This window comes from Bos indicus x Bos taurus, chromosome 4 (assembly GCF_003369695.1).
Source record: "Bos indicus x Bos taurus breed Angus x Brahman F1 hybrid chromosome 4, Bos_hybrid_MaternalHap_v2.0, whole genome shotgun sequence".
Classification (NCBI taxonomy): domain Eukaryota; kingdom Metazoa; phylum Chordata; class Mammalia; order Artiodactyla; family Bovidae; genus Bos; species Bos indicus x Bos taurus.
The window spans coordinates 58,769,064-58,782,391 of record NC_040079.1 but is presented as its reverse complement, the minus strand read 5'-3'; the positions used below and the strand labels follow the sequence as shown (position 1 = coordinate 58,782,391).

At 39.1% G+C, this 13,328-nt stretch overlaps 2 protein-coding genes across 4 annotated transcripts in view; one reads left to right on the top strand and one right to left on the bottom strand.

Moving 5' to 3' along the window:
• Positions 1–2,805, top strand: part of KIAA0895 (KIAA0895 ortholog) — a 61,943-nt gene extending 59,138 nt beyond the window's left edge. For all 3 annotated transcript variants that reach the window (XM_027539533.1, XM_027539532.1, XM_027539534.1), the window contains one exon: positions 231–2,805. In XM_027539533.1, coding sequence (XP_027395334.1) covers positions 231–392 — 162 coding nt within the window. In that variant the 3' untranslated portion in view covers positions 393–2,805. The remainder of the gene's footprint in view (positions 1–230) is intronic.
• ANLN (anillin actin binding protein) overlaps positions 1–13,328 on the bottom strand; it is a 174,915-nt gene that overhangs the window by 144,664 nt on the left and 16,923 nt on the right. The window lies entirely within an intron of this gene.

Genomic DNA, 13,328 nt, shown 5'->3' with positions numbered 1-13,328 from the left:
TTTTCTCAGTTCTTTTAGATTTTGGCAGGAGATTTGTTTAGTTGTTTAATTTCTAGAAAGACTTTTCAAAATGTGATGGTATGCATCTCACACAGTAAAGTTTTATTTTCCAGGTATTAATTTAAAACCAGTTTACCTACTTCAAACTTCACTAAGACCAAGGGAAGAAATTGCCCTTCAAAATTTAACTGGTAGTTACATTTAAAACTTAACCCATCTTCTTTTTTCAGGTCTCTTATGAAGATGTGGATCGCTTAAAAGGATTGGCAGTTACTGAAAACATGAGGGTTCCTCACTTTTTGCAGGACCATAGCCGATACATGGAGCACTTAGAGAAGATCATGGAAGTCAATGAACTGACTGACAGGGAACTGAAAGACCTTATATGTTAGCTATGTTCACAAGAATACTATTTAAGTTATACCTCCATGTATATGACCAGTTAGGTGCAGTTGGCACCAGCAGATTTATAAAAGAAGAATGGCTGTTTACATGAGTTTTCTGAAGAATGATCTGCAGTATTCAGCTAAATATTTAAGTTGAGAACAAATGTTAAACTGTTTCCCTAAAATGTTTCTGTAGGCTCCAGGGGAAAGTTACTCCTGTTCTTATCTGAATCTGAGTCAGCTGGAAACACTGCTGATGAGTGTCTTTGAGGATCCTGGTCCAGCGGCGTGATCAGCGTCTTCCTGAGCCATAGCGTTGGTCGTGGTGCCCCTGCCTGAGCACCAAGACCAGCTCTGCCTGGAGACTGAATCCCAGTGTTGTTCAAACTCCAGGGGTCTGTCTTATTTAATAAATAATGGTAATTATTCTCCTTTGAAAAATCAGTCTGTATTGTATCCCCAAAAGCTAGAAAATAAGAAATTTAAGACTTATTTTCGTATATGTTAAGTAATGTGAAAGAGAAGGGAAAAGCAATTTTTAAAGTTATTAGTTCATTTTTGTCCAGTTATCCTTTAGCTAAACTTGGTTTTCATTTGCTGAAATATATCATACCTCTTCATAATTTTAACCAAGTTTTAGGGTCTTTTCTCCCCATTCCTCTTTATTCCTTTATGTAAATGAAAATACAAGTCTCAGAGAGGTTTTTCTACCTAAATAGTTGGGCAAGAGAGAAGCCACTTCCTTTTTTTTTTTTTAATTAAATGGAGCAAGGAGCTGGATGTTGACTGGGTAGCATCTACAGTAAGCTTAACTATACTCTGAGAAACAGAATTTCTGGGCGTTGCTAGTTGATAAACTGGCTCTGTGATATTGGCTCAGAGTGTTTAATCAAAATCTTTGGCTTGATGAAGTAAAAAATGATATAATTTGAATTTCAAAAATGAGTTCTGTTTCACTACACTTATACCTAGCTTTGTAATTTATCAATTTCAATATATATTTGTGTGTATTATATATATATACACACACATACTTGGGCTCAAGTGGTTTTTCAAACAGCTTTTTTAGTAATCAGAAAGGACACTGCTGTAAATACCCCATTCAAAATTGCTGTTGTAATTTCTACCCAAAGTGTGCGAGTGTGTCTTTACCTCAATTCAGGCTTAACTATGGTGCTAACACTGGTAGATATACTCTGCAAAGCCTGGTTCACATTCATACTAGGAAAGGATTTTAGAAACTCTTTTGCAGACTAGGTTATGTGATTTTTCTCTTTCACATATCTCGAAGGGCTTGCCTCAAAGAATGATATATTTCAAACTGGCACCTGGCAGTTCTTGCAAAGTTCTTGCACACATTTCGCCTAATTGAGCAGGCCAGGCCCTTTGGAGCACTGAAGGTGCCCGTACGTGTGTCATGCTGGCTGGAGTGTGCCCTGCACTGTGCAGGGCTGGAGGCACAGTGCACCGATACTAACCAGACACCAGACCACCACTCTTGTCCCTTCAGGCATTATTTACCTGTAGCAGAGTCACCCAGTTTCAGCTTTTGTGTAATGTTTTCTGACTTCATCTTCAAACTTATCAAAGGTAATTGCGAAAACAATGTTTTATTAACTGAAATTGAAACACACACAGAAATGGCAATATTGATGTCCTGTGACTTAAGCCTAACTGCTTATACATTCAACATTTGTAGGCAATAACACTGCTAATCCTATGGTTTAAATATAAAGGAAAGCCATAGCAGCCTTAATTTCCTATTGGTAGGATTGTTTGTAGTGTTTTCAGTCCCTGCATTTTAAAATGGATAGATATATGATCTGAAAAAGGAAAACCTTTCTTGCCTTACTGCTTTGGTATAGAGACAAAAACCATGAGCACTGTCTGGACAAAAAGAAAAAAAAGACCTTAAATTACACTGATTAAGATATTTCAAAAGTTAGCACTGAACCAAAAGTAGTTTAAGATTAGCAGAAATACTTAAAGAGCCCTAAGCTTTAAAAGTTGAGATTGAAGATTTAATGTTTATTCTCTTTCTCAAAATAGCACTAAAGTCAGTTTTGTTCTCCCAAAATAAAAGTTTTTAGAAATAGAAAATTGTAGCAGCGGTACTTAGAATAGTTGAAGGTCATACTAGTTTTAATTAGAATAGTCAGTTGCTATAGGCTACTGATTAGGATTTCATCAATTTTGTCCACTGTAATTCTAACATAGCTGTGTCAAAGTCTGATAAACTGTTCGGTTTTCACAGATTTGAAGTAAAATTGTTTGCAAACATAAATCCATAGTCATCTTTATATTTTCACCTTTGTAAAAGTGTTTAAAGTATGTATCATTTGTTTTATATCTGAACATTTTGTGTCTAGCTGCAATAGAAATAAATAGCACTGAGATTCTCAAATGAACTATGTCGATATATATGCGTGCAAACTTCTGTTCTTTTATTTTTATTGTGGTATTTCTGGGTATTTATTGTGGTAAGTATTTCAGTACCATCAGTAACATGTCTTCTAGTATTCTTATTTATAGAGAAATACTACATTTGCCACACTCTACCTTTCCTCTGATTAGCTCAGTGTATCTCCCCATGGGGCATAGGAAAAAGGAGGGAAGGAAAAAGTCTGTCTTAATTTACTACTGTTTGTTTAGTTATGCATAACCTCCTGAGGAGCAGGCTCCATGCTGTGTATTAGAGGTCCTCCGATGAGAAAAACAAGAAACGTTCACACTCCGGTGAGGAAGAGCCACAGACCCAGGTTACAGCAGTGCCAGTGCCGTACCCAAAAGCATTCCCAGAAGAATGAAAACCAGAGTGAACAGGTCTGCTCATGTATTTGAAGCATAGAGAGAGAGATCACTTGCAAAGTAGTAAGTATTCACAACATTTTATTACCACTCTTTGCAAGGCTTGTTTAGAGCCTGAACAGCTTTGGCCTAGGGGCTAAAGAATACAGCTGTTTGGGTCATCAGAGGCCCTGAGGCGATCCCCTGAGCAGGTGCCCAAGGGAGTCAACACACTGGCCCTGTCAGTTGGCTATAATTTCATTTTTGTTCATTCTGATTACAGTGGCTAAAGAAATTGATATCTTGAAACTGCCAGGATAAGAAATACCAATGTTTGTTAGCTAGCTTTAACAATATGTGGAATCTCAAGTACTTAGAAAGCATATGGAGAGGAAGTGAGAGGGCAGCCATCTCTAAGCCAAAGAGAGAGGCCCAGAACAGATCCTTCCCCTGTGGTCCTCAGGAAACACCAAACTTTCCAACACCTCGATCTTGAACTTCTAGCCTTCAACTGTGCCTGAAGAACAAGGACAAAGCTAAGAGAAAGCTAAAATCTGACCACTGAGAAGAGACTACTGAAAACTAATTTCTTCTAGCTGCCTTCACAAAAGACAAGCAACTTCAGAAGTGGCATCAACCTGGCTGAGTAAGTTTTCCCTCGTTTGTGCCACCCACCCCAAACAATTTGGCATCCATCTACAGACACAGCTGACTTCGTGAGAGCTTTGGGATCCAACACCATACGCCAGCAACCTGGCAGGAATCTCTCCTGCCCATGCATTGGCTAATAGGCATGCAGACCTAGGTCCTGGCTTGGACCCTGCAGTGGCTGTGAACCAGCTGCAGTGTGGAAACCCCCGGACAGTACTGTCTTAGACAATCGCCCACAGACAAGAGCGCCTCTGTGCAAGTCTGTTTTCAGTGGAGCATTTTCAGCACACTTCTGGAGCCGTAGGTGAGCTTAGGTTTAAGAGGAAGTTTGATTTTACCCTCGTTACCCTTCCCCCAAGGTGGCACAGCTCAGGGCCAAGAGAGACCTCCTCAGCTGGTGGTTTCTCCTGGATAGGAAAATGTGCGTGAGTTTGTTCCCAGCTTCTCCAACTGCGTGGGAAGCTGCCAAAAGGATCCATTTCTCTCCTGCCTCCTCCAGATGACAGACTCATGAGCTACATGGCAGTGAGGTGAAAAGTTGGTGTGAGAACAGCAGAGAGGCTCTGACCCTGTAAAGCCCTCTAAGAGTCCTCCTGGGGCCTCCCAGGTGGCACAGTGGTAAAGAAGCCACCTGCCAATGCAGGAGTTGTGGGTTCAATCCCTGAGCCAGGAAGATCCCCTGGGGTAGGAAATGGCAACCCACCCCAGTGTTCTTGCCTGGAAAATTCCATGGACAGAGGAGCCTGGCAGGCTGCAGTCCATGCGGTAGCAAAGAGTCAGACACAACAGCACGCATACAAGCACATGCATGAGTCCTAACTCACGGTCCCATCGAGAAGCTAGCCCACAGGGGACACCTTACCCGTGGATCTCCCCGACTGGCCCATGGGAACCAGCAGTGCTCCAGTGCCTCACACACACACGCCATCCTATGGCCGGCTCCGTGCCTGCACTCCTGAGAGCAAGCAGACTGCTAGTGAACATGAAAAAAAAATGCCAGCCTGAATCTGCAGGCCAGAGAAAGACCACAAACATGAGCTTTAGCCTCATTCCTGGGAAAGCAGAAGGGAGTTGTCAGCATCTAGCCTTCTGCATTGCAGAATCAAGAGAAGACATACAAGCACAATCTCAAAAGGATATTTTTTGATAAGTTGATTCTAGAGCTCTATTAGACAATACATAAAAATGTTAAGAACATGTATATCCTTAACACAACAATTCCACAATAAGTACACACATACTATCACACACTTATTCATCACAAATACATTGTATATACATGTGCAAAAATAATATATGTAATGTATCTTTGTGCAAAGATATAGAATACTTATATGTTAAAACTATACAGCCTATTTAAAAACTACACAGCCTATTTAAAAATAAAGTATACCTGTATGTATTGATGTAGATTGTACATCATTGTAGAACAATCTCCAAAGTTTATTGTTAAGTAAAAAAGCATATTTCAGAACAGTGTTTAAGTCAATTCATATTTGATTTTTAAAAAGGGACGGTATGTGTATGTACATGTACACACACTTGTATACCACAGCCCATCTCTGGTAAGCTACGCAAGACCCTGGTGACGTTGAAGGACTAGAAGTCAGAAGTGACTCATTTTTACTCCACACTATTTGTTTGACTTTACTATATGCACATACTGTCTTTAACATTTTCTTGCATTTTTGAGTCCATGTTTATTGCTTTACTCAGCATGGATGTGAGCCGAATTCTAGGTTTAATAACTGCATTTTGAAATTTAAAATTTCATATTAGAAAATGAAATACAAAGTGTCCCTTCCACCTATGACTCCCATTGCTGCAGTTCTCCCCCACCAAAGATAACTATTTTCAGTTTCTTATAAAACTTACCACTTCTTATATACACAAACATAAAATATGACTCCACCCTTATGGCAGAAAGTGAAGAGGAACTAAAAAGCCTCTTGATGAAGGTGAAAGTGGAGAGTGAAAAAGTTGGCTTAAAGCTCAACATTCAGAAAACGAAGATCATGGCATCTTGTCCCATCACTTCATGGGAAATAGATGGGGAAACAGTGGAAACAGTGTCAGACTTTATTTTGGGGGGCTCCACTATCACTGCAGATGGTGACTGCAGCCATGAAATTAAAAGACGCTTACTCCTTGGAAGGAAAGTTATGACCAACCTAGATAACATATTCAAAAGCAGAGACATTACTTTGCCAACAAAGGTCCATCTAGTCAAGGCAACGGTTTTTCCAGTGGTCATGTATGGATGAGAGAGTTGGACTGTGAAGAAAGCTGAGTGCCGAAGAATTGATGCTTTTGAACTGTGGTGTTGGAGAAGACTCTTGAGAGTCCCTTGGACTGCCAGGAGATCCAACCAGTCCATTCTGAAGGAGATCAGCCCTGGGATTTCTTTGGAAGGAATGATGCTAAAGCTGAAACTCCAGTACTTTGGCCATCTCATGCGAAGAGTTGACTCATTGGAAAAGACTCTGATGCTGGGAGGGATTGGGGGCAAGAGGAGAAGGGAATGACAGAGGATGAGATGGCTGGATGGCATCACTGACTCGATGGACGTGAGTCTGAATGAACTCCAGGAGTTGGTGATGGACAGGAAGGCCTGGCGTGCTGCGATTCATGGAGTTGTAGAGAGTCGGACATGACTGAGCAACTGATCTGATATATATATATATGAAGGAAATGGCAACTCACTCCAGAATTTTTGCCTGGAGAGTCCCATGAACAGCCTGGCAGGTTAGAGTCCATGGGTCGCAAAGAGTCAGACACGACTGAACAACTAACACGTGTGCACACATACATAATACTTTTCATCCTTCATTGTTTTTTACAGAGAGATTACGATCATATAAATAATTCTGCATGTGTTTCTCTTTCCACTTAATTACATACCTTAGAACCAAAGTCAAAAAATAAAAATAGACTGGACATTTTTAAATCTTCTTAGAGGAGAAAACAAGATGGCAGAATAAAAGGAGCTCACCTTCTCTCACAAAAACACCAAAGTTACAAATAACTGGTGAATAACCACCAGAAAGAGAGACTGGAACCTACCAAAGCAGATATTCTACTTCTGAAGACAAAAAAGCCACAGTGAGATGGTAGGAGGGGCAATTTCGTGATATAATCAAATCCCATTCCTGCCAGGGGCTGTCTCCCACACGGTTGAGATTTCTGAGTCCCATGTCAGGCTCCCTAGCCTGGGGGTCTAACATTGGGAAGAGGAGCATTTGACTTTTGAAGGCAAGTGGGGCTTGAGAGCAGGAATTCCACAGGACTAGGGGAACAGAGACTCCACTCTTGGAGGGTGCACACAAGGTTTCATGAGCACTGGGAACCAGGGCAAAGCAGTGACTCCGTGGGCACCTGGAACAGAGTTTACCTGATGGCCTCGGGGGTGTCTTCCTGGGGAAGCAGGAGTCAGCTGCAGTTCACTGTAGGGGGAAGGACACTGGTGGTAGAGGCCCAGGGCATATAGTGTCCGCTCTCCTACAGGTTGCTGTTTTGGCACCGAGACCTGGCCCCACACAACAGCGTTTAGGCTCCAGTGCCAGAATGCCCCAGGCCAAACCACCGACAGGGTGGGAACTCAGCACCACCTACCGCAGACAGGTCACCTGAAGTCCTGAGCCCACAGCCACCTCCAAACACATCCCTGCCCACCAGAGGCACATGACTTGGCTTCACACACCAGGAACAGGCACCAGTCCCATCAAAGCTGCATGAGACCATGGAACAGCCTCACCCACGAGGGGGCAGACAGCAAAAGCAAGAGGAACTATAAAAAGGCAGCCTGAGAAACGGAATTAGACAAAATGAGGCAGCAATGAAATATGGTCCAGATGAAAAAACAAGATAAAATTCCCCCCAAAACTAAGTGAAGTAGAGATAGGAAATCTGCCTGAATAAGAATCTGGAGTAATGATAGTAAAGATGATTCAAGATCTCAGAAAAAGAATTGTTATAGCACAGGCTGAGAAGATACAGGAAATGGTTAACAAAGAGCCAGAGAGTTAAAGAATAGAGATGAACAATACAATAACTGAAATGAAAAATACACTAACTAGAAGGAGTCAACAGCAGAATAAATGAGGCAAAGAGTGACTAAGCGAGCTTTAAAACATTGATGGAAATCAAAGCTATGGAACAGAATAAAGAAAAAAAGAATGAAAAGATACCCTAAGAGACTACTGGGACAACATTAAACACCAATATTTGCATTATAAGGGGCCCAGAAAGAGAAAACAGAAAGGGCCTGAGAAAATACTTGAAGAGAGAGTAGCTGAAAACGTCCCTAAAATTGTAAAGAAAATACTCAAGTCCAGGAAGTGAAGAGAGTCCCATACAGGATAAATCCAAGCAGGAACATATTAATCAAACTGACAAAAATTGATTGAAAATGGCAAAGAGAAAATATTAAAAGCAACAAGGAGGGAAAGCAACAAAAATATACAAGGGAATCCTCATATGGGTATCATCTGATTTTTCAGCAGAAACTCTGCACGTGAGAAGGGAATGGCAGGATATATTTAAAGTGATGAAAGGGAAAAACCTACAAGAATACTCAGCAAGGCTCTAGTTCAGATTTGATAAAGAAGTCAAAAGCTCTACAAACAAACAAAAATTAAGAGAATTCAGCATCACCAAACCACCTTTACAACACATGCTAAAAGAACTTCTCTAGGCAGAAAAGGCCACAACCAGAACGAGGAAAATCATGGACGGGAAAGCTCACTTATAAAGGCAAACATACATATTTGTCCACACACAGATATGGTATCAAAACCAGCAATCATGAGACTAAAAATGTAGGATATTGGAAATGCATTTGGAATTAAAAGACTAGCAACTTAAAAAAAATCTTGTGTCTGTGTGTGTATATATATATGTATATACAGAGAGAGCGAGAGATGCGTACACACACACACACATAGAGGGAGATTGTTATAGCAAAACCTTATGGTAACCACAAGCCAAAAATCAACGATACACAAAAGAAAAGCAGTCCAAACAGAACACTAAAGATAGTCATCAAACCACATGAGAACAAGAGAGGAAGGGAAATAAAAAAGACCTTCAAGAACAAATCCAAGACAATTTTTTAAATTGCAGTCAAAGCATACATATCAATAATTACCTTAAATGTAAACAGATTAAATGCTCCAACCAAAAGACATACACTGGCTGAATGGATACATAAACAAGACTTGTATATACGCTGTCTATAATAAACCCACTTCAGATCTAGGAAAACATAGATTAAAGGGATGGGTAAAGTTATTCAAATGAAAATCAGAAGATCTGGAGTAGCAATATTCATATCAGGCAAAATAGACTTTAAAGACTTAAAAGAGACAAAGAAGGACACACGTATCAAGGGGTCAAGCCAAGGAGAAGATTTAACAATTGTTAATATATATGCAGGCAACACAGGAGCACCTCCGTACATAAGGGAAACGATAAGTCATAAAAGGAAAAAGTCAACAGGTACACAAAAATTGTGAGGAACTTTTAACACCCCACTAACATCAATGGACAGATCATCTAGACAGAAAATCCATACAGAAACAAAGGCCTTAAGTGAGTCTTGAGACCAGATGAGTGTAATTGTTATTTATAGAACATTCCATCTGAAAGCAGCAGAATATACATTCTTTGCAATTGTACATGAGCATTCTCTAGGACAGATCACATGCTGGGAGCCAAAAAGCAAGCCTTGGTAAATTTAAGAAAACTAAAGTCATATAAAGCATCTTTTCTGACCACAACACTATGAGATTAGAAATCAAAAGATGAAATAAAAAAAAGTACCTAGAGACAAATGAAAGCTACAACAATCCAAAACCTATGGGATGCAGCAAAAGCACTTTTAAGAAGTAAGTTTATAGCAATACAGTCTTAACTCATGAAACAAAAATCTAAAACAACAGAAACTTACGCCTAAAGCAACTAGAGAAAGAAGAAAAAAAACCCAAAGTTAGAAGGAAAGAAATCATAAATATCAGAGCAGAAATAAATAGAGATGAAGAAAACAGAAAAGATGAATGAAACATAGAGCTGACTTTCTGAAAAATTGATAAACTTTTAATCAGACTAATCAAAAAGAGAGGGCTCAAATCAATCAAATATGAAATGAAAAAGAAGTTACACTGGACACTATAGAAGTATAAAGGATCATAAGACACTATGGCAATAAAATGAACAACTAGAAGAAATGGACAAATTCTTAGAAAAGTAAAATATTTTAACACTGAACTAGAAATAGAATATACGAACAGATCATTCCAAGTACTGAAATTGAAACTGTGATTTAAAAATTTTCAACAAACAAATGTCCAGGACCAGATGGCATCACAGGTGAATTCTATCAAACATTTAGAGAAGTGTTAACACCTATCCTTCTGAAACTGTTCCCAAAAACTGCAGATGAAAGAATACTCCCAAACTCATTCCGGAGCCACCATCATGCTGCTACCAAAAACCAGGAAAAGATACGAGAGAAAAAAAAAACCAATATCACTGATGAACATAGATGCAAAAATCCTTGACAAAATACTAAGAGATTGAATCCAACAATACATTGAAAGGATCATACAACATGATCACCTGGGATTTATCTCAGGAGTGCAAGGATTTTTCAATATCTGTATCAATCAGTGTGATATACCACATTGAATAAAAACCATATGATCATCTCAATAGAGGCAGAAAATGCTTTTTGACAAAATTCAACACCCATTTATGACAAAATCTCTCCAGAGAAGGGGCATAGAGGGAATCTACCTCAACATGATAAAGGCCATATATGACAAACCCACAGTTAACATCATACTCAATGGTGAAAAGCTGAAAGCATTTCCTCTAAGATCAGAAACAAGGATGTCCACTCTCATGGTTTTTTTTTCCCCCCAACAATTTTGGAAGTCCTAGCCACAGCAATCAGAAAAGAAAAAAATAAAAGGAATCCAAATTGGAAAGGAAGGGAAACTGTCACTGTTTGCAGATGACATACTATACATAAAAAAATCCTAAGGATGTTACCAGAAAACTACTTAAGTTGATCAATGAATTTGGTAAGGTTGCAGGACAAAAAAATTAACAAGTCCCTTGCATTTCTATACACTAACCACAAAAGATCAGAAAGCAAAATTAAGGAAACAATCCCATTTATAGTTGCATCACAAAGAACACAACTTCTAGAAATAAATCTAAGGAGGTAAAAGACTTAGAAAACAATTGGAAAAGTATAAGACACTGATGAAAGAAACTGAAGATGACAAATGGGTTAGAAGAATTACTATTGTTAAAATGATTATACTACCCAAGTCAATTAACAGGTTCAGTGTAATCCTTATCAGAACACCAATGACATTTTTCACAGAACTAGATCAAGTAATTCTAAAATTTGTATGGAAACACAAAGACCCCAAATAATAAAACAATCTTGAGAAAGAAGAGCAAAACTAGAAACATCACGCTCCCTGATTTCCAGTTATACTACAAAGGTATAGTGACAGCATGGTTATGATAGCTATCATAATAGCATGGTTCTGGCAGAAAAAACACAGATCAGTGGAGCTCAGAAACAAACACGAGGTTACATGACCAACTGATCTGTGACAAAGGAGGCAAGAATATACAATGGGGAAAAGCCTCTTCAATAAATGGTGTTGGGAAAACTGGACATCTGCATGCAAAAGAATGAAACTGGACTACTCACACTATCTTAAAAAAACTCAAAATAGATTAAAGAATTATATGTAAGACCTGAAACCATAAAACTACTTGTAGAAAACATAGGCAGTAGGCTCTTTGACAACTGTCTTACCAATAATTTTTTTGGATCTGTCTCCATCAATAGAAACAAAAGCAAAAATAAATGAGACTACATCAAACTAAAAAGCTTTTGCACAGCACACTATCAATAAAACAAAAAGGCAACTTACTAATTGGGAGAAGATATTTGCAAACAATATATCTGATAAGTTAATATCCAAAATATACAAAGAAATCATACAACACAAAAAGACAACCCAATTAAAAAGCTGGATAGAGGAATAGACTTTTTTTTTCCCCAAAGACAACATACTGATGGCCACAGACACATGAAAAAATGTTCAACATCACTAATCAGGAAAATGCAAATCAAAACCACAATAAGATAACACCTCACACCGGTCAGAATGGCTATTATGAAAAAGACAACAAAGAACAAGCTGTACAAAAGATGTACAGAAAAAGGAACCCTCGTGTACTGTCGGTGGGACTGAAAATTGATGAGTCCACTGGAAAACAGTATGGAGTTCTCAAAAAAATTAAAAATAGAACTGCCATATGATCCAGCAATATCAGTTTTGCGTATTTACCCAAAGAAAACGAAAATACTAATTTGAAAAGATACATGAACTCAATGTTCATTGCAGTGTTACTTAAAATAGCCAAGATATGGAAGCAATGTGCGTGTCCACTGATAAATGAATAAAGAAATGTAAACATATGCAATGGAATGTTGTTGTTTAGTCCCTAAGTCCTGTCCAACTCTTACGCGACCCATGGACTGTAGCCTGCCAGGTTCTGCTGTCCATGGGACTTCCCAGGCAAGAATACTGGAGTGGTTGCCATTTCCTTCTCCAGGGGATCTTCCCAACCCAGGGATTGAACCTGTGGCTCCTGCACTAGCAGGTGGATTCATTACCACTGAGCCACCAGGGAAGCCCCAGAATGGAATGTTACTCAGCCTTGAAAAAAGAAATCTTACCACTTACAACAACATGGATGGAACTAGAGAGTATTATGTTAAGTGAAATAAGTCAGACAGACAAAGACAGATATACTGTATGATTTCACCAACATGTAGAATCTCAAAAACAAATAAAATAGAATGAAAACAGACTCACATAGAGAAGAAATGGGTGGTGCCAGACGAGAGGACATTGAGGGGGACGGTGAAATAAGTGAGGGGATTAAGAGCTACAAACCTCCAGTTATAAATAAGCCATGGGGATATAATATGCAGCATAAGGAAAATGGTAATACTGTAATAACTTTGGGGACAGACGTACTAAACTTACTGAGGTGACCATTTCATAATGTATGCAAATGTCAAATTGCTATGCAGCACATCTGAAATGTAGTACACCTTGAGAATCCCATGAACAGTATGAAAGGCAAAAAGATATGACACCAAAAGACGAACCTGCCAGGTCAGGAGGTGTCCAATATGCTACTGGAGAAGAGCAGACAAATAGCTCCAGAAGGAATGAAGAGGCTGAGCCAAAGCAGGAATGACGCCCAGTTGTGGATGGGACCGGTGGTGAAAGTAATGTCCGATGCTGTAAAGAACAATATTGCATAGGAACCTGGAATATTAGGTCCATGAATCAAGGTAAATTGGAAGTGGTCAAATAGGAGATGGCAAGAGTGAATATCAACATTTTAGGAATCAACGCAAATCGGACAGGAACAAGTGAGAATTTAATTCAAATGACCATTAAA